At 35.3% G+C, this 23,473-nt stretch overlaps 1 protein-coding gene across 2 annotated transcripts in view; it reads left to right on the top strand.

Annotated features, from left to right (window-relative positions):
• Window positions 1-23,473, top strand: part of SCAPER (S-phase cyclin A associated protein in the ER) — a 400,712-nt gene that overhangs the window by 113,724 nt on the left and 263,515 nt on the right. For both annotated transcript variants that reach the window (XM_018066270.1, XM_018066269.1), the window contains exons 15-17: window positions 3,416-3,556; window positions 14,736-14,891; window positions 19,902-20,044. In XM_018066270.1, the coding sequence (XP_017921759.1) occupies window positions 3,416-3,556; window positions 14,736-14,891; window positions 19,902-20,044 (440 nt within the window). The remainder of the gene's footprint in view (window positions 1-3,415; window positions 3,557-14,735; window positions 14,892-19,901; window positions 20,045-23,473) is intronic.

Raw genomic sequence — 23,473 nt, 5'->3', positions numbered from 1 at the left:
TAAAAAAGCTAGTAAATTGATATTTTGCAGTTTGCATGGATTATTAAAGCTGCACTTTTTCTTTTGCCATTTTCATTGGGGGTTTCCTTAGTCAGTTTTGTGCAAAGTGTTCGATGAATCGGTACAACAGTTTTGAACCTGAGATGGTGAAGTTTGAATAAGCAGGGCACTAAGTAAATTCATGGGGCTTCCCTTGTGTCTCAGACAGCAAAGAATCTGCCTGCAGTGTTGGAGAATTTAGAGCAGTATAACTTTTGGTCAGTGTGATGTAGTGGAAAGAACATGGACTCTAGAGATAGCCAGGCTGGTGAAATCTTGATTTTAACCACATGATAGCACGTGGTGGGTGCCCTTGGCAAATAACTTAACAGTATTGCCTTTTAATTTCTTTATCCATAAAATGGCATTTATAACTGTTAACCAGCTGTGTTGATGAATGTAGCAAGTATGTAAAACTGTAGCATGGTACTTGGGTGACTGTTGTTCCATATATATATGGTCATTCTTATTAATTATACATGTTAGATGTGAGTACTGTGTTAGTTTTGTGTGCTGTATAACAAAGGACCTCAAGACTCAGCAGTTTAAAACAACACACATTTATTTGCTCATAATTTCTTGGGCATGGAAACTGGAAGTGGCTTATGTTGTGATTTTTTGTTTGTTCAGAGTCTCTTGTGAGGTTGCAGTCAGTGTGTTGGCTCGGGTAGCAGTCATTTGGAGCTGAAAGATCCCTCTTTTGATCCCACTTTCAGATCCCTCATTTGGCTGTTGGCAGGCCTGGAGTCCTCTTTAGTGGTTGGTTGTGGACCTCCATTTCTTGCCATGTGGGTCTTTCCATAGGCCAGTGTTCTCATGACATGGCTGCTACCATTGCCACAGAATAATCTGAGACAGAAAAAGAGAGAATGAGTAAGTGAGCTGCCAAAATGGAAGCTGCATTGTCTTTTTATAATAACCTGATCTTAGAGGTGATGTACTATCTTTTGCTGAATTATATTGCTCCTTGGAAGGAAAGTTATGACAAACCTTGAGAGTGTATTAAAAAGCAGAGATATCACTTTGCTGACAGAAGTCCATCTAGTCAAAGCTACGATTTTTTCCAGTGGTTGTATATGGATGTGAGATTTGGACCATAAAGAAGGCTGAGCACCAAGAGTTGATGCTTTGGAATTGTGGTGCTGGAAAAGACTGTTGAGAGTCTCTTGGACAGCAAGGAGATCCAACCAGTCCATCCTAAAGGAAGTCAGTCCTGAATATTCATTGGAAGGACTGATGCTGAAGCTGAAGCTCCAGTACTTTGGCCACCTGATGCAAAGAGCCAACTTACTGGAAAAGACCCTGATGTTGGGAAAGATTGAAAGCAAAAGAAGAGGGCAGCAGAGGATGAGACGGTTAGATAGTGTCACCAACTTAGTAGGCATGAATTTGAGCAAACTCTGGGAGATAGTGGAGGACAGAGGAGCCTGGCATGCTACAGTGCATGGGGTTACAAAGAGTCTAACACGATTTAGTGACTGAATAGCAACAGATTGGTCTCAGTCCTGATAGAATGTGGGAGGGAAATATGCAAAGATCTGAATACCAGGTGACTGGGATCATTTGGAGCCATCTTGGGGTCTGTGTACTACAAATACTTGATGCAGCACAACAGAAGCCGTGTGCCCCCTTATAGTATGTTAGTCACTCAGTCATGCCCGACTCTTGCGACCCCATAGACTGTAGCCCGCCAGGCTCCTCTGTCCATGATATTCTCTAGGCAAGAATACTGGAGTGGGTTGCCATTTCTTTCTCCAGGGGATCTTCCCAACCCAGGAATGGAACCTGGATCTCCTGCATTGCAGGCAGATTCTTTATCTGACTGAGCTATGAGGGAAGCCCTCCCCTGTAAACTCTTTTGTTTACCTTTTGGTCCTAGAAAGGAGGACTAATATGCATAGGTTAAAAGTATTTTCATTCCTTTTGTGTGTTTTAAAATTGGGAGAGATAATTAGATCAAATAGTTTGATTGTAAAAATGAGGTGACATAAGATTCTTCTAAATGCAGTAGAAAAGTTGATGGGAAAGGAAGAAAATCTGTAATTTTTCTCTTTACCTGAATTTCAAGAATTTAATTATTTTTATTTTAATCATTTAGTTTGGATAAATCAAGTATGAAAAACAGTCTCCTTGTAATGGGGTTCTACAAGAGTTAATATATTTTTTCATTTTAAGCTTCAGAAAAGTGTTCTAACACAATTATACTTTCCCTTCTTATTGTGTTTTTAATACAAACAAAATTATATAGTTTATTTTCTCACTGTATAATATAATCTCCAGATAATTCATGCAAACACAATAATAAATCCTTGAAATTGTACAAGACATTAGAAGTTCTTAATTTTCCCATCAATGTCAGTATTACTTCAGTTAATTCAAATGATAAATCTCACCTTCCATTTGTACAGTGGTTATTGTTTCATTACTGTTCTGACATATATGGTCTCATATGATCACAACAGTGCTTCTGTGAGGCACACAGAGTTGAACAGATCCTGAACCCCGTTTTATAGATGTGGAAACTGAATCTAGGAGAGACTAAGGGCTGTCTCCAGTGTCACAGGACCAATTATTTGCAGAGATGGGGCCTTAAGGACCTGTTTTTAGCTCCTATTTCAGTGCTCTTTCTGCATCATACTTTTTAAGGTGGTTAAACCCATTATTATGTAGCTAAAATTCAACTTAAATGTTAGTTTTCTTCCCATTCATGTTAAGTCAGCATTGATTTTCTTTTTTCTTTTTGGTGCTGGCTCTAAAATGTTGAAGCACAGGACAAGTCTTTTACTCCTATTTGATATTGTTTTAAAGGAATTAAACGCAGCTATCATAATTATCTTTATTCTTCTATAAGCAAAACTCTGTGTTCCTTCAGGGAATGTTCTTATGCAGATAATTGTGACTTTTCAAACTTCTCACCATTTTTCAATTTCTAGGGTACTCATTTGTCTTGAATTTGAGTTATAGAGACAACGTTTATAAGGATAAGAAATACTGTTTTTAAGTGTGCTCATAGTGCAGTATAATAATAACAGCAAATATTTCTCTTGAGCAATCTCTAATGTACTATTCTAAAAGTTTTACATATATTGACTGACTCAGTCTTTAAAACCTATGAGTTAGATACTACTACTATTCTGTTTATAGATGAAGAAAGTGAGATGTAGGCTAAAAAAGTTGCCCAGTTTACATATCTAGCAAGTGACTGGTAGATTATGAACTGTCAGGCTTTATAGTCTGTGTTCTTAATAATTAGTCATGATCTTTAGATCTTTCTTGGTTCTTCACTTTGTAATTCCTAAGCTGTTTACCTGTTTGCACTTCTTGTCAAATGACTGTGTATGCTGAAATTAATGATGTGATAATTCATTGCGTATAGGAGAAAGAAGTCCGGAAGTGGAAAGAAGGGTTATTAGACCAACGACGTAGGATGATGGAAGAGAAATTACTTCATGCTGAATTCAAACGAGAGGTGCAATTACAAGCAATTGTTAAGAAAGCACAAGAAGAAGAAGCTAAGGTATGTCTTAGGTGTTTTGAACATTGAATTAGTTACTTAGGTACTTTCAATTGTTATATGAGAAGTTAATATTTATCAAGTGTTTATTCGGTACCAGAAAAACAGCATTTTTATAGGCTCATTTGAAATTTATTCTGTACAATATTTTATTCTTAAAATAATCCTATGAGATATATGTTATTTTTATAGCTTTATTGAAGTATAATTTGCAGATAATAAATAACACATATGTGAAGCACAAGTTTGATGAGTTTTGACATATGTATTCCTGAAATGATCAGTACAATGAAAATAATAAACAATTCCATCACCCTCAAAAGTTTCTTCATATCTTTGTGTTCATTCCTTCATCCAACTCTTTTACCATGTAATTGCTGATCTGCTTTTTGTCCCTATGGATGTTAGCATTTTCCAGAATTTTATATGAAAGGAATCATAGAGTAGGTACTCTTTCCTCTGGCATCTTTCACTCAGCATAGTTAGTGTGAATTTCATCCATGTTGTTGTGTTTATAATTTCTGTGTGTTGCTGAGAAGTATATCATTGTGTAGAAATACTGTAGTTTGTTACTCCAGTCACTTGTTGATGGCCATTTGTTTTCATTACAGTTTTTGGCTATTATAGATATAGCTGCTGTATAAATTCATGTACAAGCCTTTGTGCAGGTGTGTGCTTTTATTTTCTCTGGTGAATACCCAAGAGTGGATTGGTGGAACCCTATGAGAAGTTTAACTTTTAAAGAAACAGTTTATATACTTTACCAGTAGTACATACATGAGTGTTCTAGTTAGCCACATTCTCACCAATACTTGACATGGTTACACATTGTAATTATAACCATTTGATATTAGTCTGTATATATAGTTCTCATGTGGTTTTAATTTGCTTTTTGAACTTTTTTTATGTGGTTTTTTTTTCTGTCTGAAGCTCTTATTTGGTACAGTGTTTATTGAGATATCTGTTGATTTTTGAAAGTTAGATTGTTTTATTGTTATTCAAACAGGTATCTTTTTTAGCTTTTTTAAGGTATAATTAACAAATGAAATAGATACTTACATGATGATTTGATATACGTATACATTGTGAGAGGATTCCCCTGATTGAGTTAATTAACATATTCATCACCTCACATATTTATCTTGTGTGTGTGTGAACATTTAAGTTTTCCCGTATCATATTTTAATTATTCAATACAGTGTTATCAACTATAGTTACCATATTATATGTTTGATGCTCAAGTCTTGTTCACTGTATAACACAATCTTATTCACCAGTCTCTTCCTATTGCTGTCCGTCTCCTTCCGGCCCCTGGCAAATACTTTTCTACTCTCTCTTTCTTTGAGTTTTTTTTTTTTTTTTTTCAATTGAAGTATCAGTTCAATTCCGTTCAGTTGCTCTGTCGTGTCTGACTCCTTGTGACCCCGTAAACCGCAGCATGCCAGGCCTCTCTGTCCATCACCAGCTCCTGGAGTGTACCCAAACTCATGTCCATTAAGTTGGTGATGCCATCCAACCATCTCATCCTCTGTTGTCCCCTTTTCCTGCCCTCAATCTTTTGCAGCATCAGGATCTTTTTAAATGAGTCAGCTCTTCTCATCAGGTGGCCAAAGTATTGGAGTTTCAGCTTCAACATCATTCCTTCCAGTGAACACCCAGGACTGATCTCCTTTAGGATGGACTGGTTGGATCTCCTTGCAGTCCAGAGGACTCTCAAGAGTCTTCTCCAACACCACAGTTCAAAAGCATCAATTCTTTGACGCTTAGCTTTCTTTGTAGTCCAACTCTCACAGCCATACATGACTAAAGGAAAAACCACAGCTTTGACTAGGCGGACCTTTGTTGACAAAGTAATGTCTCTGCTTTTTAATATGCCCTCTAGGCTGATCCTCAGACAGTAAAGCATCTGTCTACAATGCAGGAGACCTGGGTTTGATCCCTGGGTTGGGAAGATTCCCTGGAGAAGGAAATGGCAACCCACTCCAGTACTCTTGCCTAGAAAATCCCATGGGCGGAGGAGTCTGGTATCCATGGGGCTGCAAAGAGTCAGACACGACTGAGCGTCTTCACTTCACTTTCACTAGGTTGGGCATAACTTTCCTTCCAAGGAGTAAGTGTCTTAATTTCATGGCTGAAATCACCATCTGCAGTGATTTTGGAGCCCCAAAAAATAAAGTCTGACACTGTTTCCCCATCTATTTCCCAGAAGTGATGGGACTGGATGCCATGAGTTAGTTTTCTGAATGTTGAGCTTTAAGCCAACTTTTTCACTCTTCTCTTTAACTTTCATCAAGAGGCTCTTTAGTTCTTCACTTTTTGCCATAAGGGTGGTGTCATCTGCATATCTGAGGTTATTGATATTTCTCCCGGCAATCTTGATTCCAGCTTGTGTTTCTTCCAGCCCAGCGTTTCTCATGATGTACTCTGCATATAAGTTAAATAAGCAGGGTGACAATATACAGCCTTGCTGCTGCTGCTGCTAAGTCACGTCAGTCGTGTCCGACTCTGTGTGACCCCATAGACGGCAGCCCACCAGGCTCCCCCGTCCCTGGGATTCTCCAGGCATTGACGTACTCCTTTTCCTATTTGGAACGAGTCTGTTGTTCCATGTCCACTTATAACTGTTGCTTCCTGACCTGCATATAGGTTTCTCAAGAGGCAGGTCAGGTGGTCTGATATGCCCATTTCTTGAAGAATTTTCCACAGTTTATTGTGATCCACACAGTCAAAGGCTTTGGCATAGTCAATAAAGCAGAAATAGATGTTTTTCTAGAACTCTCTTGCATTCTCCATGATCCAGCTGATGTTGGCTATTTGATCTCTGGTTCCTCTGCTTTTTCTAAAACCAGCTTGAAGATCTGGAAGTTCACAGTTCACATACTGTTGAAGCCTGGCTTGGAGAATTTTGAGCATTACTTTACTAGTGTGTGAGATGAGTGCAGTTGTGCGGTAGTTTCAGCATCCTTTGGCATTGCCTTTCTTTGGGATTGAAATGAAAACTGACCTTTTCCAGTGCTGTGGGCACTGCTGCATTTTCCAAATTTGCTGGCATATTGAGTACAGCACTTTCACAGCATCATCTTTTAGGATTTAAAATAGCTCGACTGGAATTCCATCACCTCCACTAGCTTTGTTCATAATGATGCTTCCTAAGGCCCACTTGACTTCACATTCCAGGATATCTGGCTTTAGGTGGGTGATCACACCATCATGATTATCTTGGTCATGAAGATCTTTTTTGTACAGTTCTTGTATTCTTTCCACCTCTCCTTAATATCTTCTGCTTCTGTTAGGTTCATACCATTTCTTTTATTGAGCCCACCTTTGCATGAAATGTCCCTTGGTACGTTTAATTTTCTTGAAGAGATCTCTAGTCTTTCCCATTCTGTTGTTTTCCTCTATGTCTTTGCATTGATCGCTGAAGAAGGTTTTCTTATCTCTCTTTGCTATTCTCTGGATCTCCACATTCAAATTGAAGTATAGTTGATTTAGAATATTATATTAGTTTCATGTATGCAATATAGTGATTAAGTGTTTTTACAGATGTTACTCCATTGTTAGTCATTGCATGATAATGAATGTGATTCCCTACAATAGCAATATATAATTTTTGCTCATCTGTTTTATACATAATAATTTGTATTATTCTGTACAATTTACCCCTTCCCACCTTCTTTTTGGTTACCACTTGTTTGTTTTCTATATCTGTTTCTGTTTTGCATATATATTCATTTGTATTATTTTTTAGATACCTCATAGGAGTGATATCATATAGTATTTGTCTTTCTTTGTCTGACTTATTTCACTGAACATAATATTCCTTAGGTTCATCCATGGTACTGTAAATGGCAGAATTTCATTCTTCTTATGGTTGAGTAATATTCCATTGTACACGTGCACACCCCACACATCTTCTTTATTCATTCATCTGTTGATGAGCCTTTCAGTTTGTTCCATATCTAAATAGAAATTCAGTAAAACAAGGATACTTTTTGATCCTGTAGACCAGTTGGACTTAATAGATATATACATGACATCATATTCAAAAACAGCAGAATACACATTCTCTTCAAGTGCACATGGAATGTTCTCCAGGATAGATCACATACTAGACCATAAAACAAGTCATCACAAATATAAGAAGATAGAAATTGTATCAAGCATTTTTGCTCATCACAGTGGTTAGCAAACTGGAAATCAGCTACAGAAAGAAAAATCTGTTTTGATGAGTTTGACTTTTTCTTTTATATTCCAAATATAACTGGTACAGTACAGTATTTTTCTTTCTCTGTCTGGCTTATTTCACTTTAGTATAGTACCCTCCATGTTCATCCATGTTGTAGCAAATAGCAGGATTTCTTAAAAGATTTTGTATATTTTAGGTATTAACATCTACGTTTTGCAAATGTTTTTTTCTCAGTCTATGGATGACCTTTTTATTTTCTTAGAAGTGTCTTTTGAAGGTATAAAAATTGGAAAGGTCCAATATATTGACTTTTTTTCTATACTTTCTGTTTTTTATGCCCTTTAAAAAAATTATTATGTAAAGTTAAGATCACTAAGATTTTCCCTTAAGTTTTCTCTAGATGTTTTAAATTTTATGATGACATCTGTTCCATTTTGAGTTAAATTTTGTATATGGTGTGAAGTAAAGTTGAGGTTCATTTTTTTTAGATGGATATCAAATGTCCCATTATCATTGTCAAAGAGGCCATCTTTTATATAATGAATTGCCTTGGATACTTGTTGAAAAGCCGTTGGCCATATATGTGTGGGTTTGTTTATGATTTTCTGTTCTGTTACATATATCTTTATGCCTATTTTTAGACCAATAACACTTTATTACTCTACCTTCATAAGTCATGCAATCAGGAAGTATAAATCCTTAAGTTATATTTTCTTCCAAAATATTTTTGCTATTTTAGGACAGTATTGACTAGTGATGACAGCTGACATTATTGCCATGTTCCCAGTTTTAGGAAGAAAGCATTTGGTCTTTCACCATTAAGTATAATATTAGCTATGGATCTTTCAGAGACGTTCTTTATTAGATTGAGAAACTTCCTTTCTATTTTTAGTTACTAAGTTTTTTTACCATGAAGTTTGAATTTGGCCACTTGCTATTTCTGCATTTATTGAGATAATGTTATGTTTTTATAAGATTTTTAAATGGTGAGTTTCAGTATTTGATTTTCAAATACCAAAATGTATAGTTCTAGGATAAACCTCACATGGTCATGATATAAAAACATTTTTATATTTTGGAGAGCTTGGTTTGCTCAAATTTTAAGAATTGTTGGATCAGTATTTATGAGGGGTTTTGATTTTCCTAGTTTGTTGAGTGCTTTCATCATGAAGGATACTGTATTTTGTTAAGCACTTTTTCTGCATCTGTTGCAAGAATAATGTGGATTTCTCCTTTGTTCTTTTGCTATTTGGTGTATTACATTATTCATGTAATTTATATATTTTCGTCTAATTTTTTAATTGTTTAAGGTAGAAAGGTACATCGGGACCCTTTTACTCCATTATAGCTGGAAGTGGATGTTCTGAACTATGTATTGTTTTTATATTTTAGAGGAGCAATCTGAAAGCAGATTGTTGATGGTCACAGCCAGAATTAAAATCCTGGTGTTTGTGGTTCCAAAGCTCATGCTTTTACCACTGTTCTTATTACTGGTTTAGTATTCTCATTTTGTGGTCTTTTTTCATATGACTTGTATGAATTTTGATTTGTCTAATTGCTTAATATATTTCTTTTCATCACAATCTCATTAAGCCAGAGGTCAGGAAGATCCTCTGAAGGAGGGCATGGCAACTCACTCTAGTATTCTTGCCTGGAGAATCCTATGGACAGAGGAGCCTGGTGGGCTACAGTCCAGAGTCTCAAAGAGTCAGACATGACTGAAATGACTTAGCATGCAGCAAACCAAAGTGACTCCTATAAACATAATAACCCAACCTGTAGTTTTAAGTAATTTCCATCAGGATAAATGATCAACTGCTGGTTGTGTTTACATAAAGATATCAGCTGCCATTTGCAGTTTAAAAAATTCTTAATAATCCCAGTTAACTAAGATGAGTGTATACTAAAATTTTTCCTAATATGAAGTACTTCTTTAAAACCCTACTACCAATATGCCCTGTTGGTTTCTCTTCAATGATCTCTGAAATCCTATTTTGAAATGTATTACATATACAAAACCAGGGTTTTTTTTGTTGTTCTCTCATTCATATAAATGTTTTATGAATGAATTGTTCTTAGTGTAATTACATAAATATCTTAACAGTTTGTGTGGAATATTATCAGTTATTTTCATTCCCAGACATTTTAATCTATGAAAAAAAACCTCCTCCAACCTTTGGTTTTTTCCACATGCCAGTATTTCCCAGTCTTGTCTGATTATAACAGTCATCTGAGTTGTTAAGAAGAGAGATTTCCAGGCTTTGCAGGTTTTTTTCAGTAATGCTAGAGTGACCTCTGAGGAGCTTTTTTGTTTGTAGTAAGCCTTCCACATGATTCTTATGATCAGGAAATTTGGCTCCACATATATCAAAGAGTGGCTCCTTCTTCCTATTTGTTTAGTCACATCACTTTTTCCATACACTGCACAAATCATTTTTTGTGGTTCAGTTGCCTTTTTACCTTTCTTGAAATAATAATAATATGCTGAATATGTTGCTTTTTTCTTCCATCTTCAACATTAAAATGTCTCTGTAAAAAGTCATCAGTTTTGTTTTTTTTCAAATACATGTTGATATGACACCTATCACTATATAATCTAACAAAATTGTTTCAAATGAAGTTAAAGACAACTAAACACTACTAGAGCCATCTTATGAAAAAACTGAATGAACCCTTTGGCCAACCCAATATATTGGAATATTTTCTTTGGACTTTCTTAATATAGAAATTATTTTTATATTAGGTCGTCTTTACTTGTTCTCCATGTTCAAAAGTTATTACTTATACTTAAATTTTATATTTTTAATGTTCATAGTAACTGATTGTAACAAGCCTTTCCTCCATTAGTGATTTGATTTTTTACCATCTTTGTTCTGTTTTCATGCTTAATTAACTGAGTTAATTCTATGATCATGTTACCTTTTCCTAAGTTTCCTTAACTTTCTTATCTTCCTTTATTTTATTGTTACATCATTTGTTTTGCACCTTTAAATCCAAGTGCATGTTGACTTCTCTTACATTGCAGAATTTGCCTAAGAAATTTTCTGCTTTTTCTTTGGTTATGTTTTATTCCAGTAATTTTCAGGAAATGTCTTATATATTTACTTACTTATGGTTTTATTGAGATATCACTGACTATCAAAATTATATATATTAAGGTATACAACTTGATATTTTGATAGACATATATATTTTGATATAGTCACTACAATCCAGCTAATTAAAACATCTGTTACTTGTTAGTTACTGTATGAGTGTGTGTTACAATTTCAGGTCTATCTTCTAAGCAAATTCCAAGTATATGTTATAATATTGTTAACTGTTATCACTATGCTGTATGTTACATGGCCAAACATATTCAACTTGTGTATTGACCAGCCATTTGACCAGCATTACCAATTGGGATTTTTTTTCTCTATTTTTGCACATTCTTCCCTCTGAATTTTATTTTGTGTATTTTGTTTGGAGCGTTAAGATCCCGTTTACTCTTCTTTCATCCTGATTATGCTTAACACTGGCCCTTGATACAGTATGATTAATTTCCCTTGAGCATGCCTGTCTGTCTTATACTTTCAGTCGAGTTTGAGAAATGATTATGTTGTTCACTTACTTATGAAAGTGGCTATATGGCATGGAGATTGGGGAATCTTTTTTAGAACTTCATTCACATGTGAGTTTGACACTTGCTTTAGTTTGAAACATATCTAGTGATAGGTTTTACTACATTTAGCATGGATTCCTGGAGTCTGTACTTCTGTCAGAGAGAGCAGCTCCAGTGTTTAATTCCCTGTTTCACTCTGCCTTTTTCACAATAGCATGCCATCCTTATGGCTTTCAAGAAGGAGGAATTTGATCCCAACTGACATTTTCCAGTTTTTTATCATTCAGCTCAGTCACTCAGTCGTGTCCGACTCTTTGCGACCGCATGAATTGCAGCACGCCAGGCCTCCCTGTTCATCACCAACTCCCGGAGTTCACTGAAACTCACATCCATCGAGTCGGTTTTGCCGTCCAGCCATCTCATCCTCTGTCATCCCCTTCTCCTCCTGCCCCCAATCCCTCCCAGCATCAGAGTCTTTGCCAGTGAGTCAACTCTTCGCATGAGCTGGCCAAAGTATTGGAGTTTCAGCTTCCTTCCAAAGAACACCCAGGACTGATCTCCTTTAGAATGGACTGGTTGGATCTCTTTGCAGTCCAAGGGACTCTCAAGAGTCTTCTCCAACACCATAGTTCAAAAGCATCAATTTTTCGGCGCTCAGCTTTCTTCACAGTCCAACTTTCACATCCATACATGACCACTGGAAAAACCATAGTCTTGACTAGATAGACCTTAGTCGGCAAAGTAATGTCTCTGCTTTTGGATATGCTATGTAGGTTGGTCATAACTTTCCTTCCAAGGAGTAAGTGTCTTTTAATTTCATGGCTGCAATCACCATCTGCAGTGATTTTGGAGCCCCCCAAAATAAAGTCTGACACTGTTTCCACTGTTTCCCCATCTATTTCCCATAAAGTGATGGGACCGGATGTCATGATCTTAGTTTTCTGAATGTTGAAATTTAAGCCAACTTTTTCACTCTCCTCTTTCACTTTCATCAAGAGGCTCTTGAGTTCCTCTTCACTTTCTGCCATAAGGGTAGTGTCATCTGCATATATTGACATTTCTCCTGGCAATCTTGATTCCAGCTTGTGCTTCTTACAGCCCAGCATTTCTCATGATGTACACTGCATAGAAGTGAAATAAGCAGGGTGACAATATACGGCCTTGACGTACTCCTTTTCCTATTTGGAACGAGTCTGTTGTTCCATGTCCACTTATAACTGTTGCTTCCTGACCTGCATATAGGTTTCTCAAGAGGCAGGTCAGATGGTCTGGTATGCCCATCTCTTGAAGAATTTTCCACAGTTTATTGTGATCCACACAGTCAAAGCTTTGGCATAGTCAATAATGCAGAAATAGATGTTTTTCTGGAACTCTCTTGCGTTCTCCGTGATCCAGCCGATGTTGGCAATTTGATCTCTGATTCCTCTGCCTTTTCTAAAACCAGCTTGAACATCTGGAAGTTCACGGTTCACGTATTGCTGAAGCCTGGCTTGGAGAATTTTGAGCATTACTTTACTATCTTTATTCATAAAAACTGTACTCTCTAGCTAAACTTGACTGTTAAGAATCAATATATGTAAAGTTGAGGATGAAGTATATGTAGTCAGTACTTTGTACCTAATTATAACTTATTTGGTGTATGTTGAAGAAAATTGATTTGTACAGTAACTAAGACAGTATGGTGCTGGCACAAAACCAGAAATGTAGATCAATGGAACAGGGTAGAAAGACCAGAGATAAACCCGGGCACTTATGGTCACCTAATCTATGGCAGAGGCAAGAATATACAATAGAGAAAAGACAGTCTTTTTAATACATAGTGCTGGGAAAACTGGACAGCTGCATGCAAAAGAATGAAATTAGAATACTCCCTAACACCATGCACAAAAGCAAAGTCAAAGTGGAATAAAGACCTAAGTGTAAGACTGGACACTATAAAACTTTTAGAGGAAAATAGGAAGAATACTCATCTTTTTGACCCACCTCCTTGAGTAGTGAAAATAAAAACAAAAATAAAGAAAAGGACCTAATTAAATTTAAAAGCTTTTGCACCACAGAGGAAACCATAAACAAGATGTAAAGTCAACTCTCAGAATCGGAAAAAATATTTCCAAACAAAGCAATTGACAAGGAATTAATCTCTAGAATATACAAACAGCTCATGCTGCTCAATACCAAAAAATATAAAAACAAACAACCCACTCAAAAAATGGGCATAAGACCTGAATAGACATTTCACCAAAGAAGACATACAAATGGCCAAAAAGGACATGAAATGATGTTCAGCATCACTAATTATTAGAGAAATGAAGATCAAAGCTACAGTGATGTATTACTTCACATGGATCAGCTTGGCCATAATCAAAAATGCTTTAAATAATGATGGAGAGGGGGTGAAGAAAAGGAGCCATTTTCAACTATTGGTGGGAGTGTAAATTGATACAGCCATGATGGAGAACAGTATGGAGGTTCCTTAAAAATCTAAAGGTAGAACTACCATATGACTCAGCAATACCACTACTGGACATACACCCTGAGAAAACCATAATTCAGAAAGATACATGCACCCCGATGTTCTTTGCAGCACTATTTCCAATACCCAGGACATGGAAGTAACCTTAATTTCCATCTACTGATGAGTGGATAGAGAAGATGTGGTACATAGAGTCGATGGAATATTACTCAGCTACAAAAAGGAACAACACTGGGTCATTTGTGGAAATGTGGTTGGACCTAGAGACTGTCATGTACAGTGAAGTAAGTCAGAAAAAGACAAATGCTATATGCTGTCACTTGTATGTGGAATCTAAAATGTGACACAGAGGAACCTGTCTGCAGAACAGAAATAGACTCATGGACATGGAGAATACACTTGTGGTTGCCAAGAGGAGAGGGCACAGGGGAGGCCTGGATTGGGAATTTGGGGCTAACTATTAGCCCCATAATAACTATTAGCCCTATAGTAGATGCAAACTATTGTATATAGAATGGATGAATAACAAGGTCATATTGTATCACACAGGGAATTAATACATATATGTGTGTATAACTGAATCACTTTGCCATATACCAGAAGCTAACAACATTGTAAATCAATTGTATTTCAATAAAAAATTTCAATGGCAGGCCTTTATTTACTCTATTTCACTTCTTGCTATGGCCTATGGATTTGTTGTATACACTGGATTATTATCCATTTGGGGAATAAATATTGAAATAAAAGACTGAAAGTCATTCATTTTTTGTTCTGTGCCTTATACAACTGGTTTATATTATTAAATAAAGACTGTTAAATTTCTTAACATGATGTGTTAAGAATCTGATGTATCTGATGTGCCTTAGAATGAGCCTAATTTGAAACTTACTTTCTGTGGTTTTTGTTGTTGTTGTTGAAGGTAAACGAAATTGCCTTTATAAATACCCTTGAAGCCCAGAACAAACGCCATGATGTTTTATCAAAATTGAAGGAATATGAGCAGAGGCTTAATGAGTTACAGGAAGAGCGTCAGAGAAGACAGGAAGAAAAGCAAGCACGTGATGAAGCTGTTCAGGTAGAATTTTATTCAGCAGGCATTTGTGAGCACTGTCCATTTCCTAGGCCCTTCGACATAGAAAAAGAAGTCAGTCCTAGACTCTGTTCCCAAGGGTGTATGGTTTAGTCCAGCATGGCTTGGAATCAGGAAGTCTGATAGCAAAGGCAGTGTGTACTTCTTCAGATAACGTTATCAGTGTCTTTGTCAATTTGAATCTCTAGTCTCAACCAGATGAAGAGCTAAATTGCTCTGGACAGATTATTATCTATTCTTTTCTAATTAGGTTGGGAAAGAATATTTGCCTTTCATCTATTAAAAATGGATTGTGTTTGAACCTGTGTATATAGCCTTAAGGAACTGGGCAATTTTAATGCTTATAACAGGGAGCACCTGTCGTATATTGGGCAGTATCATCAGGTACTTAAACCTCTGTAGCATACCGTAAGTCAACTACCATTTTCAGAATGGGAAGAAAGGTTAACACATAAACTTGAGTGATGTTTTTTAACTATTTTAGATCTTCCTCAAGATCAAGTGTGAATGCAGACACATACTTTATTATAACTAATATTTATTTGTTTATTCATTCAGTGATCATGTATTGAATTATTGCTGTTACTCACATGCTAAGCTTTGCTTGTGTGTGTGTTAGTCACTTAGTTGTGTTAACTCTTTGCGACCTGGTGGATTGTAGCCCGCCAGGCTCCTCCGTGTATGGGCTTTTCCAGGCAAGAATACTGGAGTGGGTTGCCATTAGCTTTGCTTAAGGACATGAAAAAGATACGTCTTTGATCACAATGCAGAGACATATATGTAAATAAATCTTAACCCATTAGGATAAGTGTAACAGTAAAAGCGTTTTGGAAGCACAAAGGAGAACACATTACTCAAATTGAGACATGAGAAAGTCAAGAAAAAGCTTTCTGGAGAAGATGATGCCTTAACCAAGATTTGAGTAATGAGATAGTTGCAAATGGTGGAAACAGGCATTCCATGCAGAGAAGGAGATACGAGCAAGTACAGCATGTAGAGTTATAGACTTGATCATGAAGAGCTTTGTTGTTATGTTAAAAATTAGGGATGTTATTAATATTTTATGCTCCTTTATCTCACTGGTAATTTTAGAAGATTAAAATATCAATACAGCTTTCAAGTTTATTGGTTACTTCATGCTAGCAAACAGTCCCGTATTCACCCAGTCTCTGTTCAATTTGTGTTCAGGGTCTTATTTTAATCTTGAGTGCCAAGCTAACTTATGTTTTAAAATACAGAATGTTACTATTAGAGAAAATTTAGCTTTTCCTATCAAAGGGACAGTAGAGAGTTTCATTATTATCATTTAAAAGTTAAAGTTGTCCATCAATTAATATTCTTAGATGAATAAATGAAATAGGATATTTGAATTTTTAATCTGTGCCATCTCTTCAGCTTTATTGCTGTTTTTATTTCTGCAGTGGAACCATTTTATACAAATAATCATTTTGAAAATTGTGTGTTACTTTTGAATAAATATTATGCATTAGTAATTCAGAAATAAATAGATAATGATCTTTGCCTTAATGGTAAATAATAGAATGCAGTGTAAAAATGTAATAGAAACCTGTATAGGCTATAGCAGTATCACAGAATAAGGAATAATTAGCTCTGTTGCTGAGAGGGGAATGTCAGGGAAAGTTCTCTGAATGAGGTGACTCCTTAGCTGGATTTTGGGGGAAAATATATGAGTAATATTGTATATTTTTTAATAGACTTCTGTGGTTACTTTTTCTATATTTATTTTGCAGATTTGAAAATACAGCAGTTATTTTCTGTTTAAAAATTACTCATTTCATAATTTGGAACACTTATTAAGGCTTAAAGGAAAGTAGATCTTTTCTGAAAGTAGTAAGGGATTTTTGGTAGTCATTAACACATTTTTTGATTACTCAGAATTTTCTTTTTTAAAATGTTGAAATTTCTGGTGGATTTAATGTTCAGTGGAAAATTTAAAACCTATATACATAAGTTTAATCTGTATATTGATAGTAGAAAATTTATTGGTTTTATATACATATATATATAATTTAAAAAAATTTTTTAATGTATAGTCGTTACTAGATGTGCTAGGCACTAAAGCCAAACGTATAAATACAGTAATAGTAAGATACTGACTCAGTGAAGAATTTAGAGAGGCCCCCATCTGCTTTAATTATACTCTCGAAAAACTTCCAAAATTAATTGTTAAAAGAAGTTGTGATTCTTGGGTTTTTTGCAAGTGAAATACTAAGTTAATGCTACCGTTGTATATCCTTAATTTGCCATTTTTGTTATATAAATTATTGATAGGTTAGTTTTAAGCCCAGTTTCCTGAGATAGTCTGCCTTGTCCTCTTGCCATAATCTTTTGATTTGCAGGCATAGAGGGCAGGGTTACAAAATCTGTTCTTTGGCCACCATAAACATATCCTTGACTTTGAAAAAAAGTACATGGGAGTCTGAGAGGTTTCAGAAGGCTTGAGAGGTAGATGTCTTTCCAGTTCAGCTGCTGTAGGTTTATACTTTATATTTGTAAGCTTACAGATTTATAATGAATACTATTTTAAAACTTATGCTTCATTTGTTTAATAGGTATTTATCAAACTCCCGCTCTGTACAAGATGCTTTTATGGAGTGCAGTTTCCTGTCTTTAGGAAACTTACATTTTAAAAAGGAAACTACTAGCTGAATTTACTAGTTTTACTCACAAGTACCAATTTTCTTTTCTCATTATTAAAAACAGAAATTAGAGGATTGGATTTTTTTTGAAATTCAATCATTTGTTAGTACAATGTTGGAGTATTTCTTATATCCCTAAAAACGTTCAACAAGTTTTATTTACACATATAACTTACATTGCATATATACATAAAGTAATTGTTTTATATAATATTAGTATATTTAATTTATAAGACCAACTTATAATTTTAAAAACTATATTCCAGAAGATTTTGTTTTTATAAAATATGAAATGAAAAGTTCTGGTTTAATTATACTTAAGCTTTATCTTTTTACATTTTAGTGTGGCAGTTATGTTTTCAGATATACTGCAGATTTAAAAAAAATACTTCAAGTAAATTTGAGGTTAAGAGAAAACTTTATGTTTTACTCTTTGGTTTTTCAGATAATTAATAGCTAAACAAGTTGCTACATATTATACTTAGTAGTGAGAGGTAGATTAATCCATGAATATTTCAGAAAGTAATGACTGTTTAAAATCTATTTGGATACCTTTACAGTCTGCAGTCTGTCAAATATACTCTTCTGGAATCAGTACATTTCCTCTAGCTCCCAGTCCCCTCTCCAAAAAGAAAAAAGAAAGAAAGAAAAGAATTAGGTACCTTTTGGTGGTACTACTTTAAAAAGGTTTTTTTCCCCTGCATACATACAGCTTCTTGTAGAAATAAAGTTACCATTGTGAGTTAAGTTAATTATTAGAAATATTTACTTCTCTCCTCAGTGTTCTTGAGACAGAAACTGCTTTATCTTCATTTACTGAACACTTTACGTCATACAAAACACTTTGTTAGGTACTTACCTATATTAATAATTTAAATCTCACAACAAATGGTGTGTCTCTTTAAGGTAAAATGACTTGCTCAAAGTTATCTGAGTAGTTGTTACTAGAGCCTAGATCAGTGTGTTCTATTTATCATAAAGAGTTGTGGCCAGGGAGATGTTGTGTAAGCTACCTAGAGAATGGGGATGAATTGAAAGAAATACATCAGTATATCTAGTAATATGGTGAAATATATACAGAAAGTATATCACAGTATTTTAATGAAGTATCTTCTACCTTAATAATGATTATAATAAATAATTACTGAGAATTTAGTATATGCCAAGGCCTGTGGTAAGTGCTTTTCATGTATTGTCTCATACGTTCTTTACAGTATCCTTAAAAGTACTATTGTTATTTTTTGTCTTCTAGAAAACTAATTCAACTAGGCCAGAGTCACCCAACAGTAAATAATGGAATCAGGGAACAAAATTAGAGAGTCTAATGCAGTATCCACTCTCTTATCCACTATGCTATGTTATAATGCCTCTTCCTCCTGGCCACGAACTTGTGTGTGTGTGTGTGTGTGTGTGTGTGTGTGTGTGTGTGTGTGTACAGTTGCTCAGTCATGTGTGACTCTTTGCAGCTACCCCATGGACTGTCATGTCTGACTCTGCAACTACCCCATGGACTGTAACCCATCAGGCTTCTCTGTCTGTGGGATTATCCCCTCAAGAATACTAGAGTGGGTTATCATTTCCTCCTCCAGGGGATCTTCCCCACCCAGAGATTAAACCCATATCTCCTGTGGCTGCTACCTTGGCAGGCAGATTCTTTACCACTGAGCCACCTGGGAAACCCGGCTACAACCTTTTCTTCAGTTAAGAAGAAAGCTTAGTTCAGAAATAAATTCTGTTAATTACGCTTTCTTCATCATATTCTGTTGTTTCTACAACCATCTAAACACAAGGGTTTAGAAGTGATTAAACATAAAATATTTATCAGATTCTCAAAGAATATAAATAACATAATATCTACTAAAATAACATTATTCTTTTTTATTAATTTATTTTAATTGAAGGATAATTACAATATTGTGATGGTTTTTTCCATACACTGACATGAATCAGCCATGGGTGCACATGTGTCCCCCCATCCTGAACCCGCCCCCCACCTCCATCCCCACCCCATCCCTGTGTGTTGTCTCAGAGCACTGACTTTGAGTGCTCTGCTTCATGCATTGAACTTGCACTGGACATCTATTTTACATATGGTAATAAACATGTTTCAGTGCTTAAAATAGCATTTATTCTTATAATTATTTGTAGCACTGATAAATGACGTGTGAAAGCCAGATGTTACTGATACTTGATTTTTGTTTAAATTCTGAGAAACATAATGACAAGTCAGGTATTTGTCTGTCTTGAATATATGTCTGTGTCCAAGCTATGTCACCTTTAATCATCTTCATCTTACACATAATTCTAACATCTTTTAAAACACTTCTGATACTAGGAACGTAAGAGAGCTCTAGAAGCAGAACGGCAGGCCCGTGTAGAAGAATTGTTAATGAAGAGGAAAGAACAAGAAGCCCGAATTGAACAACAGAGGCAAGAAAAGGAAAAAGCCCGTGAAGATGCAGCCCGGGAAAGAGCTAGGTACTTCATTTGCTATCTCGATGTTTGGTCCTGATGAACATTTTGTAGTGAGTGTATATTCAGATCAAATTTTGAAGCTATCTACTATCATGTAGATTTTTTAGAAATAGTCACATATACAGAAATGTTTTACTGAATTTTGATTTCCAGGAATTAAGACACCCTACTTAAAATGGAAACCTTTTGAACATTCTGTTGGATGGGAAACTTGAGGTTTCAAGGTATTTTCAGTTGTAAGAAATAGAATTTGATACTAGCTAACTTAAGTATTGGGAGGAAAAGTGACAGGAAGTTAGAGGAACAGGTTTGGACTTGGTCAGACATCAAAGGCTAGGTCACAGGAGCTGCAGCAGTGGTCCTTTGATGGAAGTAATCCAGTTAGTATGTTGTCTTTATCATTATAATAAATGACACTTATCCATTCCTACTTTTTAAAATCTCTCGTTTAAGATTCAAAGACCAGGACACTCAAAGCTGGTACTCTGGGGCAACCCAGAGGGATGGGGTGGGTAGGGGGTGGGAGGGGAGTTCAGAATGGGGAGACACATGCACCTGTGGGTGATTCATGTCAATGTATGACAAAAACCACCACAATATTGTAAAGAAATTATCCTCCAATTAAAATAATTAATTTAAAAAAAGATTCAAAGACCAAAGACAAAGCATTTAATTGGCCAAATTGATTTGCGCTTTTTGATCTTATGAAATTTTTTAATATCCTGTGTCATAAGATATTCTTCAAAATGTTATGGTTTTCAGTTTGATACACATTTAGGTTTTATATCCTTTTAAGGTAACTTTTAGATATAGTATAAAAAGAAAAATCTAAATTTATTCATTTGCCTATGGTACTCATTTGTTGAATGCACCATTTGTTGAAGAGTCTAGCTTTTAACCATTGAACTGCCTTGCTACCTGTTCACGATCAATTAATCATAGATGGGACAGTTTATTTCTGGACTCTGTCCTTTTCTTTTGATGTCTCTTCTTACTTTAGCACCGCACTGTTTTAACTACCGTAACTTTATATCAAGTTTTGAAAACAAGTAATATAAGTACTCCAGTGTTGTTATCCTCTTTCAAAATTGCTTTCCAAATAGTTTTTTAGGGTATGTTCACCATTTTCTTAAAAATAAAATGCTTCCAAGCTTTTTTATAGCAACTGCCTCGAATCTATAGATTGTTGTGGAGAGAATTGCCACCTTTATAATATTGTGTATTATGTACGAATATGGTGTGTGTCTCTGTATCTGCTTTAATTTCTCTCAACAATATTTTGTAGTTTTTAGAAAATAGATCTTGTAATTCATTTCATTTCTTAAATTTAGTTCATTTCTTAAATCTATTAAGTACTCTTTTTGAGGTCATTGAAAATGGAATTATTTTATTTCATTTTTGGTAGCTTTTTTGCTATTGTATAGAAATACAATAAATTTTTTATTCATCTTATTTTACAGTTTTTTAATGATCTTGCCCAGTTTTCCTATGAAAACTATTAGTGTTTTTTTTTTTTGCTGTTTTTGTTCTTTAGGACATTTTCATAAAGGCTCGTGTCATCTGCAAATAGCCCTTGCTTTACTTCTTGCTTTGTAATACAGATGCCTTTAATTTCTTTTTTCTTGCCATGTTGCACTGGCTAAATCCTTCAGTACTGTGAATATTCTTACTTTTATTGTTTTTGATGAAAATTCAGCCATTAATCATACTGTTTTGCCACTGTATATGGTGAGGGTTTTTTGGGTTTGTTTTCTGTTTCTTTTTTACCTTGTTTTTTCACCAGTTTAATTATGATTTGTCTAGATTGTTTTTCTTCATGATTATCCTACTCTATTACATTAGTGTTTTCATCAAATTTTGAAAGTATTTGGCCACTATTTCTTCAGATATTTAATTGTCATTTCTCTTCAGGTTCTTCTGAATTGTAGCAGTTTCTCAGACTTTCCATGGTTTTGATGACCTTGACAGTTCTGAATAGTGGTCAGGTATTTTGTAGCCTTTTCCTCAATTAGGATTTGTCTGATGTTTTTCTCATGGTTATATTGAGGTTATGATTTTGGGGAGGTGAATGTCAGTTACCATTTTTCAAATGTCAAAAGTTCATGATATCACCTTGTGTTTTCACTGATTTTGTTAGTCTCGATCACCTGGCTAAGGTAGTTTTGTTAGATTTCTACACTGTATACTTTAAATTTCTGATATACTATCATCCTTGGAAGCAAGTCACTAGGCACTGGCTAAGCTGAAGAGATGGGGAGTTATTCTCTACCTCCTTGAGAGAAGAATTCCTACATAAATTGTGTGCACTTCTTCTGTACAGGATATTTGTTCTATTTATTAAACTCCTGTTTTATATCAATATGTCATTTATACATCAGTATTATGGCATGTATTCTCTTACTCAAATTGGTTCATCCTTGGACATTGAGAGCTTTTTCATTTGACCCCCATTTGCCTTAGATACACTTCATCATTTTGGTTTTTGAGTATATCCTTACTTCCTGGCACTGAAAGATGCTTCAAATTCATCTTATATTTTCCCTGCTGCACCCCTCGAATCAGCCATTTGTTTAAGGATTCCTAGTTTCTTTTGTTGTAAAGTTTTTTAAAAAATCTTTCTCTATTGAGATTTTCTGTTGAATCATTGTCATGATATTTTTTCCTTAGGTTGGCATACTATCTTTTAATTCTCAATAACGTATTTATAATAGCTGTTGTAGTTCTTGTCTACTAAATCCAACATGAGGCTTCATTCAGAAAAGCTTCATTTTACTGCTTTTTTCCTAAGCATGGTCTTACTTCTTTGTACATCTCACAGTTTGTGATCGTTTCCTCTCCTGTTCTCTTTGTCTTTGGGAATATTAGCCTTTTCTATCCCTTTCATAATTTATAGACTTCTATACAGGAAAAGAGATAAATGTATATTTTCAATATGCCATAATTAAATTACAGTTCCAATGAAGTGAAAGTGAAAGTCGCTCAGTCGTGTCCAAATCTTTGTGACACTGTGGACTACACAGTCCATGGCATTCTCTAGGCCAGAACACTGGAGTGGGTGGCCGATCCCTTTTCCAGTGGATCTTTCCGACCCAGGAATCAAACTGGGGTTTCCTGAATTGCAGGCGGATTCTTTACCAACTGAGCTATCATGGACTGTACAGTCCCTGGGGTCACAAAGATTTGGACACGACTGAGTGACTTTCACTTTCACAATCCCAGAGCTAGTATTTAAACCCATTCCTGGGTCCAGAGCCTATTAGGTTGGTGCAAAAGTAATTGCAGCTTTGCATTGTTGAACTTTGCCCTTTGATGTTGGAATATGGTTATGTTATACATCATTTTAATGCACATTCCTCACTTTATGTTTTTTGCTAATGACTTTTTACTTGCTGTTTATTTTATATTTATTTTAGACCATAGAAATGACGTTAG

Source organism: Capra hircus, chromosome 21 (genome assembly GCF_001704415.2).
Source record: "Capra hircus breed San Clemente chromosome 21, ASM170441v1, whole genome shotgun sequence".
Lineage (NCBI taxonomy): Eukaryota > Metazoa > Chordata > Mammalia > Artiodactyla > Bovidae > Capra > Capra hircus.
Note: the sequence above shows the minus strand (reverse complement) of the source record. Positions and strands in the feature narration are given on the sequence as shown.